This window comes from Crocodylus porosus, unplaced genomic scaffold (assembly GCF_001723895.1).
Source record: "Crocodylus porosus isolate Cpor-Errol unplaced genomic scaffold, CroPor_comp1, whole genome shotgun sequence".
Taxonomy (NCBI): domain Eukaryota; kingdom Metazoa; phylum Chordata; order Crocodylia; family Crocodylidae; genus Crocodylus; species Crocodylus porosus.
The window spans coordinates 60,356,576-60,375,128 of NW_017728950.1; the positions used below are offsets into that span (position 1 = coordinate 60,356,576).

At 41.3% G+C, this 18,553-nt stretch overlaps 1 protein-coding gene across 2 annotated transcripts in view; it reads right to left on the reverse strand.

The window, feature by feature from the left end:
• Nucleotides 1-4,083: 4,083 nt before the first annotated feature.
• The window catches only part of VLDLR (very low density lipoprotein receptor), a 15,033-nt gene continuing 563 nt past the window's right edge, over nt 4,084-18,553 (reverse strand). The window contains exons 2-19 of one of the 2 annotated variants that reach the window (XM_019555156.1): nt 15,477-15,596; nt 14,376-14,498; nt 13,640-13,762; nt 12,242-12,613; nt 11,985-12,107; nt 11,781-11,903; nt 11,165-11,284; nt 10,952-11,077; nt 10,286-10,457; nt 9,499-9,723; nt 9,118-9,236; nt 8,549-8,688; nt 8,109-8,253; nt 7,559-7,705; nt 6,372-6,458; nt 5,874-5,951; nt 5,448-5,617; nt 4,084-4,738 (exon numbers count right to left, since the gene is read on the reverse strand). In XM_019555156.1, coding sequence (XP_019410701.1) covers nt 4,703-4,738; nt 5,448-5,617; nt 5,874-5,951; nt 6,372-6,458; nt 7,559-7,705; nt 8,109-8,253; nt 8,549-8,688; nt 9,118-9,236; nt 9,499-9,723; nt 10,286-10,457; nt 10,952-11,077; nt 11,165-11,284; nt 11,781-11,903; nt 11,985-12,107; nt 12,242-12,613; nt 13,640-13,762; nt 14,376-14,498; nt 15,477-15,596 — 2,549 coding nt within the window. In that variant the 3' untranslated portion in view covers nt 4,084-4,702. The remainder of the gene's footprint in view (nt 4,739-5,447; nt 5,618-5,873; nt 5,952-6,371; nt 6,459-7,558; nt 7,706-8,108; nt 8,254-8,548; nt 8,689-9,117; nt 9,237-9,498; nt 9,724-10,285; nt 10,458-10,951; nt 11,078-11,164; nt 11,285-11,780; nt 11,904-11,984; nt 12,108-12,241; nt 12,614-13,639; nt 13,763-14,375; nt 14,499-15,476; nt 15,597-18,553) is intronic. The other variant, XM_019555157.1, reaches the window with a different exon arrangement.

Consider the following 18,553-nt stretch of genomic DNA (forward strand, 5'->3'; position numbering starts at 1 on the left):
TAAAAAAAAAAAAAAAAAAAAAACAAACCCCAAAACAAGACAGCCCCAAAACAGCACTTGGTTTCAGACTTAGTATGTTCCTATGCCAAGACTAGCACATGCCCAGAAGAGTCAGCACATTTGTTGGACCCAGCTCTCCCAATATTTGTATAGATCGGGCACTTTAGCAGGGCTTTTTTGGCACTCATCTAGTAGCTTCTCTCTAAAGAGAATTCTATTAGCACCAGAGCCCCACTGAAGCACTCAGTCAACTTATTTATGCACTGTCTGTGTAGAAGTAGTATACTACCCCTTCCTCTAAAGCACTTAAAAAGGTAAAATATTTGCAAGCAGCCAAAGTGACTATTTTTTCACCTAGTTATTCATTTCCCTGTGCTGAGGGTTTTAAAATTTTCTAGAAACAAGTTTCATGGGGTGGAGGGAGGTGCATGCAAGAGAGATATGATCTACTCTGGCTGACTGACATTTAAGTACACATTTTTGTGTAAGTGCATTATTTCCACCCCCCCTCCCCCCCAAAACAAGCTGATCAATAGTGTCCTAAAATGGTGTCCTTACCCAATAAGCCATCTGCAAGTTGAAGATTCCTTACCTGGAATTCAAAGTACAGTAAAATTTATTATACAAGGAGTGAAGAATTCTTTACATGGCAAGACCACAGAATGGGATCTTGCACTAAATATGGCAACTGAACCACAGAAGAACTCCATTTTATTTTCCTTTTATGGTATAGGGGAACACTTCCACTTCTGCAGAACCGACTTGAGGGGCAAGTAAGCAGGAGGTTGTTACAATACTGTTATGGAGATGCAAGAAAGGAGCAGGCTAAAGTGTTAAAGAGGATGAATATGGTTTGTCCTTCCTCTTCTGAAGGAGTTTATCACTTAGCAGTGGACCATGCAGAGGTTTTACTGAAGTTAGTGTGAAGCTTATTTTCTAACATGAGTAATACTCTATGGATTTAGTTCAAACAGTTCCAGCTTCTTATTTGAAGAAACTTGAATTTTTAAAGCCATGTCCTGGCCTGAATATAGTAATGGAATAACCATTGTGAAATACATTTGAGACATTCAAACTCCAGTATTGCCCAGGCCTATTAAAAGGGGCTTAGACATTAAAAATGTCTGTTACTTATCTTCACATTTTCTTGACACGAGCACACAAAATATAGTGTTGGATAAGGGGGGAGTGCATTTAAGGCTGCCTCAAGTCACTTACAAGTTTTATTCCTCCAGCTATAAGAGTAACTTGAAGTTACACTTTAGTGTTATGAATGAACCCTCATTAGGGCCACAAGAATATTTTTCCTTAAGTGATGCTCACTTCAGTAGGGTAAGTCTGGGTGCTACGATATACAAATGAACAAACTACTGGAGGAGTTGGGGGGGGCAGGGAAGGGGGAAGAAACCCACAAATGAGACCAAAAGCCAAAACACTATCAACTCTTGACTTAAAAGATGAACAAACAGCAGGAACATGCATGCTCTGACAGGCATTAAAAAAAGCACTACAGGCATTTTTTTTTTTTTTTTACCTCAACCCAAGAAGCTAAACAAGTCTCTTCTGTGGCAAATCTCTTTAAAACAGGGGAGTGGTCAGAGGGTTTATCTGCATTGAGAAGGGAATTTGATAAGATTACTTTGTTTTGCCCATTTATTTGCAAGACAGCCTTTGGCTAAGTTGCAGTAGCCAAGTCTGAAGCAATAAAACTCAGTTAATTGTTGTTTCAACTAATCAACTCCACTGATAAAGGGCAAGTTGCCCAGTTTTTAAGCAAGACTAAAGTCCCATTTCAGAGAATGAGACACTGGGACTAGTAGTGCCTTCCATAAGGAGGATTTGGTACAATGTTAGGTTTTTTTTTTTGAATTCAAAACCCACACACCACACACTTAAGTTGAGCCAAGATCTCTTTTCTACCATGGAGCTCCAAGCAGAGTAGCAGCATACTTGATGCCATCTGCCAATAAAATCCCATTAGCAGATCCCCTTTCTGAACTCTACTGCAGTCACAACTCAAAACAAAAGTGCATTATATACACCCAACCTCATTTTACTGCCTCCTTCAAAGGGCGACTAGAAGAACTCATCCAGCAGCCTAAGGTTTAGTCTCCACTTTGAATGGCTGGAATTAGAATAATGGCAGTATAGATTAGCATCTGAGGAATTTGGTCCAAGTCATGAACTGAGATGGAAGATGCTCAGCATAAAATGGAGCAAGAGCGAGAAGTAGAGAACAGAAGGATGGAGATCAAAAATACACTGCAAAAACCTAGCTGGTGAACAGGCTTCTTGGTAGGATTTGAGGAACCCAAGAACCTGCAGTGAAACAAAGACAAATGTTGGCTTTCCAGTAAGCTCTGGGCCAAGATATTAGAGAGTTGCTCATCAAGCCATATTTAGCATTGTATTCTTTAGTGTGGAACACTAAAGACAGAAGTTAAATAGGACTAAAGGAATGGAAAGTTTCAGCTAGGCAGAGGGATGCTGTAAAACTATAAATCAGTGGAAGAGCAAGAGGACTTGAGATTGAGTTATATGAAGTAATAAAGTTAGCCATGTTGCCCTCTTACCCCTCCCCTCGCAGATTAGAATTCTTGTCCAGGATGGAGTCTAGGAGGAGTTCACCAAGGCATTGTCGGATCATCCTTGCAGCACCAATCCTACCATATAGCTAGTTAACTTGGAGGCCAAGTACAGGGAGAGAAAGTGCTTTAGGAGGCCATCCCTGCAAGGTCTACTATTGTTAGCCTGTGGCAGCTGAGACAGGGAGGAAAATATGAAAAAGCAAGAGAGACTGAGCAGGAAGCTGGGATTGGAGCAAAGCCTCTCCTCCTAAAAACACCCCCTACCTAAAAGAAAAACCAACACTGAACACCCCATTGAGCTAGAGGCTTTTTTTTTTTGTCCCAACACAAAAAGGACCTATATATCCATGTTAAGTTAAAAAAGTTCCCCAACTGAAGGGGACTTTTTAAAAAAACAAACAAAAAAAAAAAAACGAACAAACCCCCAACTACAACCCTTACTGCTGAGAACTGGGGACAAGTCAAGTCATTTGCAGAATGGATACTGCTGTTGGTAGCAACAGAATCTCTTGAGAAGCTGTAAGCTTTTTTGGGCCTGTTTTTTTTTTTTTTTTTTTAAGCCAAAATCTAAAGTGCTGCCCACATATGGAAGCTTAACATCTGCTCATCTGGATTGGCATTACCAGAACACCATAGTAGCCAATATGAATGTGCCCCTGGAGGCCAAGGGGGCACAACCACCACCTGCAGGGAGAGCTCTGGCAGGCAGCTATGGTGGCAGGAAGGGGAAATGGCAATTGCCTGCAGAGGGGAGAGAAAAGCAGCAGCAGTGCCAGGTGACAAGTTGCAACTTGCATGCAGCGTTGGTAGCAGCCATCTCATGCTATGCATTGCCAAAAATAGCAGATGGAAGAAGAGAAAGAAAAAACCCACCTGCAAAGAATTGGGTTTTTGCAATCCTTCACAGATTAGGTAAGTTTCCTTGGAAGAGGGAAAGGAGCTCTCTATACTATATCAATTTGCTAGAATTACATATTGGCATTACCTGTACATCTTAAAAACACCCTGATTCCATTAAGCCAGGTACAGGTCAGAGCTAGGACTCAACAAGTAAATAAAGACCTCTGAGTGTCCTGAAGCTCCTTTAAGATGGTGACAGGTAGAAAAATCCTCACCATGCACAACTGATCACTACCCAAGACAATTGCTGCAGAGCTACATTACCACATGAGACTCTAAGAATGTCAGTCTAGATTACCAGCATCTGAGAAGTCCTTTGTAGAAATTCAGTGTGCATGTTAAAAAGGAACCACCTCCCCCCCCCTTGGAGGCACCACCTCTTTTGATTTAGCATTTGCTCTGCAAGGCACTGACCTACCTGGTATATTGATTGAAATTAGTGCTGGGTTACTAACTGCCTTGCTTGTTCAGTACTGTATCACCCTACCACTCCCATCCCCTTTGGGGATGAATCAAGAAAGTATGAGCTTCCCTATAAGCCAAGGTGACCCCAGGAGAACTTGGCAGTCACCTGAACATAAGTGAAGACAACTCAATTTTACTGCTTGGTTTTTAATTAAATTTTTGCATTTCAAATTTACAGTGGTTTCTTAAAGAGCATTCATCCTCTTCACCCCTTGAAGGAGATCAAAAGACAAGATCCGCAGTTTAAATCAGACATACAAAATTACTTATGTTTACAAATTTTTGGCAATTTATCCGAGTAACCCGTTTTCTCCTATTGCCATTGTCCCAACCATTGAAAAAGTTTACAATAATTTACATCTGAAGTATTTCAAAGTGCTTCATAGTGATTTCTAGGAATATTTACAGGTGGCCTATACACATATGTACAGGTGGTACACTATAGCACAAGTTGTGGCTGGAATATGGCTTTCTATGGAAAGTGCTTTAAATATATTTGGTCAGTGGTGGCAACTGACCAATTTAAGGGTTACAGGTAAAAACAGTAACCATCAAAAGCTGAATTGTTGTGGACAATATTTACAAAGTTTCTATTGTTAAGCTATATAAAAAGATTACACAAGCTTGCTCCATTCAAAGGAGTCTTCATTCTTCCAGAATGAAGAAAGTTTCAGCCACTGGACTGGTTACCATCCAAAAAAAGTGTAGCACACAAGTAGACTGAAAGAAGGATTGTCAGATTGTGGTAGTCAAGCTACATCTTCATCTGTACTTACAACAGATATCTGTACAGGAATAAGAAGTATGTTAGTCTTGCACCCCCCTTTTTTTTAAAAAAACAAAGCAAAAAACACCCCACATCTCCATGGATTAGTCACATGCAGGAGTGGAGTTGTGCCTTTTAAAAACCAAAAACTTATGCCTCATGACAAAGCAAGTCAGACCAAGTTTTGCCATCATCATGCACTGCATTTTAGCTTGCACTTCTGGGGGCAAGAGACAAGCATACCATATTCATGAATTGTGCAGTTTAGATTTTAGTTTTATTTGTATAGCACCTCCCCCCTTTCCAAAGAAATTGTTGAGCAACCAGAACTAGGCCTACTCCTGTAAAGGCTTTCTAGGCAAGGTCATATTGAAAGTGACTTAAGTATGCAGAAGAATTCTAGCTCCAGGCACAAGAGTTCATCAGGCAAGACAAGAAATGGGAGGAACATTTGTTTAGGTTGTCAGAGCTGCTTAGGCTACATCTTCCTCTGGTGACAGAGTGATATATAGGAAGCTGTTGGGTCTAGTTTGGATCATACCCTCCCAACACAGTAACTGGAAAACATGCCAAGATTTTATTCTTCCTCAGCTAACCTAGGAAGCCAGTCTATTTTGTTACTTTGACACTCAGCTAGGGATCAAGCTAGAAGTATTTTAGGCTAGTCTCTAGACTGGAGTTGGGGGGAGGAAGAAAAAAAAGGGTCAACTGCTAGAGAGTTTGCTTACTGCTGGGTAAGTATGTCCTACTGAACTGCTGTGTCTCCCAATATCAATAGTGAGGTCTTCTTCAGTGGTTTTCAAGTAGACAGGGTTGTCAAAGTTCATGCTTTTCATGTTCTTGTGTTGCCAGTTACGCCATATGAAGTAGCCACTTACTGCAGCCATTGCCACCAATACTGCAAAACAAGTCAGTCAGCATTGAGAAAGTGCCACTCCCCCAGGATTCTCCAACACATACCCATTCCATGTGAGAGCAGGGATTGAAAGTTTAAGTTTAGTTATTCAGTCAATTAACAGAGGTTCTAGACTAGACTGGCTCCTAGATCCCTCATGATTTTACAACTAAATAAATGCCAAGGCAAGTAGCCATATTCATTTTTAGAACTATACCCAGAGTTTGAAGTCTCTAGTTACTTCATCAGTTGTACTTACACACAGGAATAATGGCCCATGCAGCTGAAGTTCCTTTAGTAGAACTTACTTCTGACACTGAACTGCTGAGATTGTGTCCTAGGGGAAGAAACAAGACATTAGGTGTTGTACTTGCTGTTGGAGTTGGTAGTTGTCAAAAGCCATCAACTGCTTGTCTGGATGAAAAATGACAGCAAGGAAAAAAAACCCAAACAAAAAAACAAAAAGTTGTTTTGCTTCAGTGGAGGTGTGGCATGTCCTCATTCATACATGTCCATACTAGACATCTACAGCTCTTTCAACATGGAGGTTTAGACCCCCCCCTCAAGCTAAAACACACTTGCTAGGAGTGAATTTGCTTTCCAAGGCACACATGTATATAGTCAAATGCAAGCTTTACATGAAAGGGGTAAGTGTGTTCTTATTCATGCAATTGGGTTCAAGGCATCTTAATGGGTCTCCTCTCTTGCTAGTTTAACGCACAAAATGTTGCAAGAGGTAAATTACTGGGACCAATACCTCCAGGAACTGGTCCAAGAGATGACTTTTCTGTTGTGCTGGTATCTTTTGTCTCAAAGAGAACCACAGTAGTTCCAGTACCTGAAACTGGTTATAAAAATCAGAGAACCCAGTTAATCCGGAAGTTCTGAAATAGCTGGCTAAGCCATGCTGGTAAGCGTTTAGCAGATGACAGGATAGTCATGCAAGTTAGATTCTACTGGAAAGAATGGACTGCAAGAAGAAGTGATTTTTACTTCCTTAAAGAGGAAAAAGCCAAAAAAGGCGATTTAGCTTCAGCTTTGTTGGAGGACTAACTTTGTCTACTTCTCCAACCCACTGAAGGGCTGTGGTGACCTTATATTTGGTAAGGGACTATGATAGAAGCTTAGAGCCATAAGCTATGGTTACATACAGAGCAATTTTTTTTTTTTTTAAAAAACCAAAACTTTGCCATTTTAGTTCTGAGTAGTTTAAAATTTTCAGCTCGTCTAGAAAAATCCTTAAATGCAGCGCCATTAAGCTTGACTCAACATCAAGATGCCAGATTTAGGTAAGGGTTACTATCTATTGTAACAATCATTCCTGTAAGACACTGGGTTTCCAGGCTTTCTGGAAGGATACAGGAGTTACAGGTTCAGTTGGGTAGTAGCTGCGTGGTGTTCTACACTTGCAGTTTGCAACCCATTATAGTCTGTATGAATTCACCTGGGCAGGAAGAGTTGTGATAGTTTGAATCTATTCAGCAAGATGAGCACCTGCCTGCTGCCAAGTTTAAGCAGGAATGCATTGATTTAGGAAGGAGAGCCCGAGATTAGAAGTGCTATCCTGGACAAGAAAAAAAACAAACAAACCCAAAAACAAAAACAAAACCCCCAATATGCATTTCATGCTCAAGTGTTATGTATTAACAAGTCATACACTGCAACTATGGAAGCCATCTAGCCACAGATCCTATGGCAGCTTGTTACTGTGCTCTTTCATCTAGGAAGAGTAAGTTAGTGATGAATATGCAGAAGCAAAAAGCATGAAGTTTTGGTAGAGATGTTGCATACTTGAGGCTTTCCACATTAGAGAGTCAGAGTGGGGATTCCGAGATGGAGTAGGGCAGAGCAATTTTATAGGTTAACATGTAAAAGACTATATACAGCAAAGACAAGAGCCCTTTAAATCCCCACAAGGAAAGCCTTCCAGCAGTTTTGCTATACCTGAACATTTCAGGCCATCCTCTTGCAAGTTGTATCCAGTAGGACATGTGCAGGTATATTTTGGAGAGTGTTCATTTATCTGGGGAGCAGGCAGGCACATGTACTCACAGCCTCCATTTACTGCATCCTCATGGCACCAGTTCTTGCCTGTTGGCAAAAAGTTGCAGTTTAAAGTGAACGATGGGATAATATTATTTATTAAATGATCCTTTACTACATAGAACCTTGTTATTCGGCAAGTCTTTAGGCCATGGAATATTATGTTGGCAAGAGCGCTATTAAAAAAAAAAATCTAGTACCCTGTTCCTATTCATTTTAGGGACTGTAGGCAGCAAGTTGACTCTGGGCAGTTATGATACCTTCCCTTATTTGAATAAGAGAAAAAAGGGACACTTCCCCCAAACCAGAGACAGCCACCATTTGTCAGGGGCATGGGAGATTTGGGGGAAGAAGGGTGATGGTTCAGTACTTCTCCAATGCCTGCCCTTAAAAAAGGAGAGAGACACAGACTTGGACTAGCCAAGAATGCTTGTTGTTATATAGCCATTACCTGAAGGCTGAACAAGCTCATGATAGACAATGATATCTTGTGCATCATCATCAAGGTTGTTCACTAGTGTTACCCATTCAGATCCAGTAAATTTGTTGGCACCATAGACTGCCTCATTCTCCCCATCAATCCAGTAGACACGGTCCTAGGTTAAAAAAAAAAAAAAAGTTACTACATCCTAGTAAAGCCTCACTTGACTATACTCATGCCTACCACCAAGAATAAGGGGGAGTTGCAAGACTTGGTCAAGCAGCCAACTTGCACTGACAGTCTTTATAGAACCCGGATGGCATAACTTTAAAAACTGTCAAGCTAAGCCACTCGAGATCAACTAGTCCCATTCAGTGTTTTTTCCACATGCGCATACACAAAAAAGGGTTAAGTAGATTAATCTAGCCCCAAAGTGCCAAGACCCCCCCCCCAAAACTTTCCATTCTTACCTCAAATATGGTTAGAGCAAGGGGATGCGCAAGCAACTCATGCGATTTCAGCACAATCCTACGATCCTGGCCATTCAGATCCACACTGGACAGCATATGCAGTTTAGAGTCAACCCAGTAGAGGCGACTTTTTACAAGATCTTGTTGGGGGAGGCAGGAAAAGAAAGTGTAAGAGAGAGCAAAGCAGCAGCTTATTTAGAATGCTTTAAATAGAGCTACTTTGGAGGTTCCCTTAACAGTGTTCCTTTCCAGGATTATTTGCTCCCTATGCCCATCCTTATAAAGGAGCAGCAGTACTCCTCCAGGGCATGTTATTTATGCTTTAATGAAGCAGTGCCACACAGTTTTACTTCTGCTCCAAGTATGGATTGATCTCTTTTCAAGAGGCCTTCTGTTAAATTGATAGCTTAATGCTAAAAGAAAAAAAAAAAAAGGAGTTGCACAGTAGCTAGTATCCCAACTGTTAGTTAAGCATTCACTTAAGTTTCAATGAAGTTAGGAACATCGACTTTAAGCATCATTTTGCCACCCAAACCCTTGTTTGTTTGTAGGCTGCAGCATTAAGATACCTAGTGCAATTCCATTAGGCCACTGGATTTCAGTTGTCACCAGCTGCTGTCTATCAAATCCATTCATTCCTGCTTTTTCAATTTTTGCTGGTTCACCCCAGTCAGACCAGTACATAAAGCTGTAAAGAAGAGATACAAGTAAGGCATTTTTACCTATAATACCCAGAAGCTGTTACCTCATTTGGAGGCAAGTGTACAGATTAGAGGAAAGCCTTAGAAGCAAGGCATTGATAGAACTTGTGTTTGAGCTTGGAGTTAAGTTTGTTACCTTACTGACCAAGTCAAAAAAGTGTGTTTAAGACTTTATCCAGTTTTAAAGTGGTAGAACAGATTACAGAGCAGTAGGTAGACTTGTCACAGCAATTAGGAGACTCAGCTCACCCAGAGAGAGGATCCACAGCAATAGAGGCTGGCTCTCTTAAGTTAGTGTTGAAGAGAATCCTCCTTTTAGTGCCATCAAGACTAGCCACAGAGATGGTCTTCAGAGCAGAGTCAGTCCAGTAGATATTCTTGTATACCCAGTCAACTGCAATTGCTGCAGGGCTATGCACATTATCTATGATCTTGATAGGTTTACCTACTTTATCACGAGTATCAAGTGGGGCACTGCAAGACACATGAAGGTTTATTTAGGAGTTATTGATCAGTGAAGCTAGCCTAACTTCATCTTTCCAGATTAATGCCTTCTTGTAGGCACTAGTCAAGGCCAAAGTCCATACATGCTAGGCATCTGCATTATCAATGCTTGCAAGCTGAGTTGAGTCAAGTCAAGTGCAGAAGTCCTAGCACTAGGTATTGTGCGAGGGTTGGCTTCTTGCAAGCAGGAGTAGCAGGCTGTTACCTAGCTTGGCAGTCCCTTAATTCCCTGCACTGAACCATCCCTATAGCCTGTAGATCAATTTAGGACATACTGAAGGTTCCCTTCCTGAGGAAGGGGACCAGCTACAGAGGAGTATAGGTATAGCCTTAGTGCCCATTGAGACCCAGTTCCAATATTGAATTGATCTAGATTAGTCTTTCAAAAAGGCAACACAGTGAAGAGTGGTGTCAGTGGTCAAAGTATTAAAACAAAATTGGTTCCAAGTTAAACAATAACAGCTACACTTTGTTAGTGTGTGACAGTGGCTTGATGGCCACAACTTAAACGGCTCTTCAACCCAGCTGTTACCTAAAGATTGCTTTAAGGCTCAAGTCAGCCCAGTAAAGTTTCTGCTCTTCAATATCAGCATCCAGTGCTACAGTGTTTCTTAGATGCTCTACCAGCTGGATGTATTCTTTCCTTTCTAGGCCAATCTTCCTGATGTCCCGACGGTTAGTGAAGATTAGAGCTGGTTCTTTTCCTGCAAGGCAGGGGGGGGGGGGGAAAAAAAAAAGAGGGGAGTTTAGGATTATTTGTAATTCTACACAGAGTTTAATTAGTACTAGGCTCCTTTCTAGGAGTCCGTAGACATCAAGAGCCTTTAACTCAAGCTAGTAGAGGCCGTCAGCACTAAGTGCTTGAAGTTCTGGCAATTTCTAGAACCAGAAGTTCAGATACTGCCAAGCCCCACAGGTTTTCCCCCTACATGCCCATATTTTTGAAGGGGACCTGAAGGAGCAAGGGAAATAGGAAAGTGGACTGCATAAGGACTTCTCTAGTGAAGCCATATACTATACTGTCATTTGTGAAGTTGGGTCTCAAAGCCAGCTTCTTGGTCAGTGACTACTGTTGTTACATTTTAGGTCTTCTCCACAAGAAGCCAAAGCTTGAAGTAGGTCTTGCATCCTCCATCTCTAGACAAATTTTTTTTTTTTTTTTTTTAAAAAAAAAGACCCTCACCCCAATTGCACTTACCAACTGCTTTGCACACTCCAGTAGCTAGATCCATTTGGTAGCCACGGCTACATTCACACTTGTAGCCCCCTTTTAGGTTAATACAGATTTGGCTGCAGATCCCAGGATTCTGGCATTCATCAATATCTAGGAAGGAAGATAGGATTACTGTCACTTATTCCAGTTCTGCTGAAGTAGTACCCCCCCCACCCCTGCAGATGAGTAGATGCTTGCCTCCACATGTTTTCCTATCTATTAGCTCAAAACCAGCTGGGCAGTCACATTCATATCCAATGATCAAGTCTCTGCAGATATGGGAGCAGCCACCATTGTTTACCAGGCATTCATTAAGGTCTGAAAGATTAGGGAAGATTTAGTACAAGTGTGAAGTTTACCAAGAAAATAAACTTGACATTTCCAGAATGCATTAGGAACTGGTTTCATTTAATCTTTTAGATGCAATGAAACAAGAAAGCCAAACAAAGCCAAAACAAAAACACCAAACACCCCACTGCTTTAGTATCTTGTCCTTATACACGTGCCATTTCAGACTATATAGCAGTACTGGGCATTTAGTTGCTGTTCATCTAGATGAAGACTTATTTACTGGCAACATTGTGACCCATCAGATATACAAGTATGGCCAAGACAATTGCACCAGCTTTTAGAAGCTACTGGTCACTTGGATAGTTGAAGAGCTAAAAGCCACCTTTTATTCTTACTTAAAAGTATTTCCATAGGTCAAAAAGACTTGCTTGTATAAAAAAAAAAAAAAAATCTGCAAGTACCAGTCAGTAATCGAGTCAGGTAGGCTCAAGTGCACAGGATCAGCAAGTAATGCTTTACTTACTGCATTCCTTGAGGGGCTCATCACTCCAGTCCCTGCAGTCCCGCTGCTGATTACAAACTTTGCTGGCATCAATGCATTCTCCACTCCTGCACTTGAATTTGCCAGGTCCAGAGCACTGATTGACTGTCAAAGACAAACATTGTTGAGGCATTCATTTTCAGTCAATATCTTTTAAAACCCTTACCTACATAGGTATGCATTTACCATTTTGACAGTTGGCCTCATCACTTCCATCCAGGCAGTCTCGGACACCATTGCATTGCCTGCTACCATGGATGCAATTCCCATCCTCACATCTGAACTGGTCTGGCCTACAAGTCCGTGAAGCTGCAAGAGTAGCAACAAATTAGAGTTATGAAGGTCTCCCCCCTCAACTACAGGAGAGACTCAGTTTTAGAGATGCTTGTGTCTGCAAGACCTGGGAAGTTTGATTTTACTAGGAGCTTGGGACTGTTACTTACGGCAGTTTATCTCATCACTTCCATCCTTGCAGTCTGCATCTCCATCACAGCGCCACTTCTTGTGAATGCATTCCCCTGAGCCACACTGTACTTCACTGGGAGAACACTTCACAGGAGGGACAGGCTGACGGCCACACTGCTCCAGAGATTCATCTGACTGGTCTGAACAGTCTGCATCATCATCACATACCCAACTAATAGGGATACAGGTAGAGCTCTTGCATTGGAATTCATGGGCTCCACAAACAGGTGGTGCACAGTCTAGTTCATCACTGCCATCACTGCAGTCATCTTGGCCATTGCAGACAAAGTTTTTGGAGATGCACTGTCCACTCTTGCAAGTGAACTCTGCTGGACTACAAGTTACATTGCCTAAGAGAAATAGAAGGCCACTTAGTGACACTCTCTCAGCATGATCTAATCAAGTCAAGACTACTGCAATTTTAGGGTTCCTTATGTTTGCTAGCAGGCTACTGCTGATGTTCACCATGGTCACCTGAAAGCACTGTTCAGGAGCCTATACTGAGTAGTTTACACCTGTATTTTACAGGTAGTATTCTCACTTCAATGAGTCTCACCCTGGAAACCCAGGACTAGGTTTTAGTGCACTCTGGCATACTCCCATAATGGTTTGGCAACCCAATTTAAAAAAAGTTTAGTCATGCAATGCTAGGCCTATACAAGTACAGTTCTGGGCCTTTAAGAGGCTCTTGGATTAGAGTAAGAAGGTTTATTCTCTTCCCAGCCTGTTCCCTCTGAAAAGGAAAAGCTTGAGTTCAAAGCCATTTTAGCTCATCTTAATGTGGCCTATATAGGTTATCATGTAAAACAAGTTAGAGACCCTTGGGCCCAAGTTTAGGAAGTAGATAGCTTTAGCTGCTACAGAGGAATATTTGCAAGTCTTAAAGAGCTAGGCACTTTTGGCTTGTCAAATATTTATAGTATCAAGTGCTTTACCTCCAGACAACTTTACTTTACCACCATTACTTAAAAAAGGGGGAGGGGGCTTAAAGAGTTAAGTAAGCTAGGTCTACATATGTTTATTTATATTGCTATAGGTCACTGCTTTGAGCACACTAAGAGGGAGAAGGGGCAGGGGAAGAGAACTGGCTACTCATTGCTGCTAAGGGTCTGTAAGAAGGTGCTCTTAGACTCTCTTTGAGTACTGGTTTGACAGCAGTTTCCACAGATATTGACTGAAGTTAGTACTACAGCAGATATCAAATAGGCCTGCTTGAGAGGCCACCTGAACCGAGGACTTGAAAGCCAGTCTGCTTGTGACATGGGACCTCTAAAGTGTAACTGCAGCTAAGCCCACCATTCCAAGGGGGGGAGAAAAAGTTTGGCTCCCTTCAGGCCAAGTAAGTTAAGAGCCACATAGCTCCCCGCACCCCTTACCACAGTTCTCTTCATCTTCACCACTGTCACAGTCTTTTTCACCATCACATTTCCAGGATACAGGAATACACTGAGTGGACTTGGCACCACAGCTGACTTCATTTACCCGGCATGTTCTCATATCTGAGAGAGAGTTGAAGAATCAGTTTTAGACCCAAGCAGCTCCAAGTTAGTGCCACTGATCAGGTTTAGTCAGTCATTCTACTGAAATGAAGTTTAGGACTGAACTTCAGGAATCTCAGCACTGAAGCTGACATTAGTACAAGAGCCATGAACTAACTACTCTATTTCCCTTGGCACAGTAATGTTAGTTACTTGTGGCATTAATCTGAAGTCTAATGCCAACACAGTTGTGTCCACCAAGTTTGACATGGCATGAAATTTTGGTATATCACATGTTCTGGAACAATTGTTCCTTTACTCCCAATAGGAATTAGAAGTGCTAGATGTGTGGCCAAGTAAAGAATAAGGAGGCAAGCCAGAGAACACAGGGTAGTACATGTACTTATTTCTGCCTTTGGCTGCCCCATGCTAGTACACAGTAATATAGCCAACTTACTTGTAGCAGGTACTTAAGTTTCCTCCTTCCAAAAAAAAAAAAAAAAAGGGGGGTGGGGTTCAAGCCTGGAAGTTAGGATGAGCTAAAGGATATTAGGTCTTGGCCAAGAGATTGCAGTTTCCTGCCCAGGTGGAACTTGGCTGCCAGGATAAGACAAGACAAGACAAGCTCACTTACGGCACAGTTCAGGGTTTTCATCAGATCCATCTTCACAGTCTGGATCTCCATCACATTGCCACCTGTTTGGTACACACTGCCCATTGCTGCATACAAAGTCAGATTCAGCACATGTCTTCTTCACTGTAAGACAAAAGTTACTGCTCACTTATCTACAAGATCTGGTTTTGCAGCACTAAAGCCTTGATCAGGTTGGTAGCATTTCATCCAGCAGCTGACAGTGTTTGAGTAGCAGTCTTCACAGCCTTTAATACCTCCCCATGTTATTAGTTTTATTTAGTAACTTAAAATGCTGCTATTTACTATTAATCTTTTCTGATAAGGTTTTTTTTTTTTTAAAAAAAACAAATAACAAACACCCCACAAGTTTCTCAAGTGTTGCTGCAGGGAAAGGAAGGGGTTGCCATCTATTACAGATGGTTAAGTGGGAAATTAGTGCTATTAAGGAGTTCTAGCAGTTGCTCTGGAGGCATGATAAAAATGTGGATTAGAATGACTGTTTGAACTTGTCTGTGTGGCAGAGTTTCTCATATCACCTATATGATGTCCACTTTGCCTTTGGTTTTAATTTTCTTGAGCAAAGATCTACCAAGGTTAGCATTTCTGCTCTTGTAGAGCAGATGCGCATGTCAAAGGCCTGAATTGGAAGTATGCATTGGCTTATCCTCAGTTAAAAGAAAAATCAGATATGCTGGAAGCTAGACAAAGTTCAGTGCCAGCAAGAAAGAGGCTGTAGTCCATAGTGATCTCACCTGGAAAGAGTGTTGGATTTGCCATGATTTGGTATTTTAACAAAAGGGAGCAAGTTGAGGTTTGACAGGTTCTAATAGACTGGTTACACTGCACTTAACTGCTACTCGAACCAGCTGGTGTCTGGGTTACTTTGGAATGCTGAAGAGAGCACATGACTTCCAAGGAAAAGTTACAGAGCTTATTCAAGTGTTGCACCGGCAAGATTATCCTCCTACAGATAATTTGATCTTAGAGGCACTTCCCTCTGCACAAAGCATGACTAGAAGAGCTGCACATACATGCAGTTAGTTCTCCAATTGGATTTTTTTTTTTTTAAAAAAAAAGCAAAAGTTGTGTTCAAGTGCTTACCACAGGAACGTTCATCGCTGCCATCAGAACAATCATCATCACCATCACATTTCCATAACAAAGGAATACAACGTCCATTATTGCACTGGAATTGAGATTCTTCACATTTTGCTCTTGCACCTTAAAAGGTTAGGAGAATCAAACTATTTAGTTCAACTACAATAGCTACATTTAGATGTACCACCAATGCTTCAGTTGATCAAAACTAATTTTTTGCCCAAGGCAAGGATTAAGTGTCTTACTACAAGTCAGTGAGCCTTTATAAAATTGTTTGTAGTCCCATGAATTCTAGAGTGGCAAGGGTGAAGTAGTCAGAAACTGTCTGCAAATCTACTCATGGATCCAAGGGTATCATTAGAGACAGTTTCTTTGACTTGACAGCTATAGCAACTAGCCTGCTTTTATAGTATTGTCAGTTTGATGGACCATGATTCATTTTGGATATGGTAGGCAATTGCAGCACAGAATATTCAAGTTAAAAAAAAAAAAAAAAACAAGACTTTCCATCTTTGCCTTCCAAGTACTTGCCACTTCTCTTGTAGACAGTAGATACGCAGCTTCCGATTTGCTAGACTTGCAGTTTCATTCCTATTTTTTTAAAGCGGAAACTGTTTAACAATCAAGTGCCAGCAATAATGGTCAAGGCTCAATTTTAGCCAATTTAAAACTTCACACCCCTCATTAAAAACCAGCAATAGCAGGCAAATATTATCTTGCTTAAAGAAGGCTCTGTAAATGGGACTTCTTTTATACAGAGGCATGCAAGAGCATCTTTTCACTTAGACAAAGTACCCTGGGCAGAGTTGCAGAGAAGATTGTTCCTCCCTCCCCAACACTGACTGCAGTCTGCCAGCTGGAAGAACATTAGCAGGTAATATTTTAAGTCTAAGGAAAGCATTTGCAGTTAAAACACAAAACCAAGCTTTAGGGCAAGCATTGCCTATCCAACAGGCAAATGCAACTAGGGTTGAATAACTTTATTTTGCACCTTGAAGTCTAGAATACAGCATGATGCAAGACTCCCAGACCACTAAATGATGCAACAAATGGAGTATTTTACTGTGTCTTGGCATCAAGGCATCTATTTTTAGCTCTAGGAAAAATACCGTTTGGAGTCTATAAGCTGCCAGATATAGCCCAAATGACAATGCTTGCATCATGTCAGTCAGGAACACTGAGTAGCAGTTGAATTTGTGGGATATTATAGTGCAACTTGTTAGCCAGTTATTTTGCTACCACATGGTCAAAGATAGCATTAGGATACAGATGTCAGAACAAGGGGTGAAGGGGTAAAGTCTCATCTGCAGAATGTCTAATGTAGCAACTGAGAAGCCCTGTAGCTCAATACCCTACTAGACTAAAGAGGCATTTACTCCCCTTAAAAAAAAAAAAAAAAAAAGCTTCCCCCATCTTTAATTTCTGCAACCTAACAAGCAGAGACAGAACATCTACTTGTTTGATGAAACCCAAAGATTACAGCTTATTTTGCAAGATTTACTATTGTTATCCATCAACTGAGAGTCTATGGTTCACTAGTCAATGCAGTTTGTTAATAGTAGTGTTTTATCACCCAGCCTCAGAAGACTGCAGGTTGGGAATAAGTCCATATTTATGGAAGTCAGAGTCTAATTATGTTAGACTACTTAATCTATATCCATTTGGGTCATTGATATGGCCCATCTCATTCAACAAGCAAGCACTGCCTGCAAGCAAGTTTATAGATGCATGTTAGTGCTTTTAGGCAGTCAGCTAAAGCAACAGCAGATCTCACAGCTCAGAGTGAGAGAAACTTAGCAGCAAGCCTTTAACCTAGATATGACATTTTTAAAGCTACATTTACCATCACTGCAACTCTTGATGGTCTAGTGCTCTCAGTTGAATATAGCGCCCCCCCCCCCAAGGAAAAAAAAAAAAATAATAAACAAAAGCCCAAAGGAGTTGCAAAGCTACACTCCACTGTAGAGTTAAGAGTTAGTGGTCTGAGACAGGATATTCTGCAAAGAACAGCTGTTCAGAGCACATGCACAAGCTTCCTACTGGAAAGCATGTCTACAGCCCATATAGGACATCAAGCTCAGCTTGGTGCCCATTTTTACTTTCAGAAAAGAAGTCTTGGTTCTAGTCTTTGCTCTGCCATGGCCAAAACATGCATTTTAGGGAGTTCAGGCACCTGAATTTGGACTTCTCTTCCCACAGCCTCACTGGTGCTTAGAAGTTTAAACTCACTTTAAAACAATGCTATGAAGCAAGTGCTGACAGCACTTAACAGTAGTGGCATTAGATCTAGGGGCCTGGGGTTGTGGGACACTAATCACACCCTAGCATCATTTAGGAAGTTATTACTCAACTGTTAGTTGATCAGAGACCAATGGAGCTAAAGTCTGTCCATACAGACATATTTACCCCTTTTATTAAGAGTATTTCTTCCCCACATTGGGTGGAGACTATCCTAGGCGAAAGCTGAATTATATACCCTGTTGCATGTTAGTTTAGTCAACAACAACACTACAAATGCAAGAATCACATGCCAAGTTATTTACTCCAAGCCAGTTAAGGGGCTTGTAATCATCATACTAGGCAGCACAGATTAAGAGTCTCTATAACAGAGAGATCTCCCAGGCTATTTTGACACAGTTGCCTCCGATCTAAGTTAGAGGACCTACATGACCAGAGGGCAAATGGTCACTTTCCAGGAGTGACCAAGTCATCCAAAGCAATGGATGTTGCCAGAGTAAGTCACACTTGTGGTGCTGTTATCACAAACAGCTTATATTATTGGACTGGGAAGCCCAAGAACTCAAGCAAGAGCTAATTTGCCCTCTTCAGGACTGTCCTCAGCAGGAGTTGGAATTGCCAATTTGTTATTAAGGTGGCACAATGAGCCTGAACAGACTACTCTGGTCAGTTCTTGTCAGACTATTAGAAGGCAAGAGCCAATGAGTTTGCTCAGCTACACTGAGCAATTCTAGAGTTCTCTTCAGGTTTGAGATGTTTTATCCTATTATATGATTTTTACTGGAAGCTTGCTCAGATCAAGGAGGAAGAGAAGGAACTCAGTGCCCTTGGTTAGTAGTGGG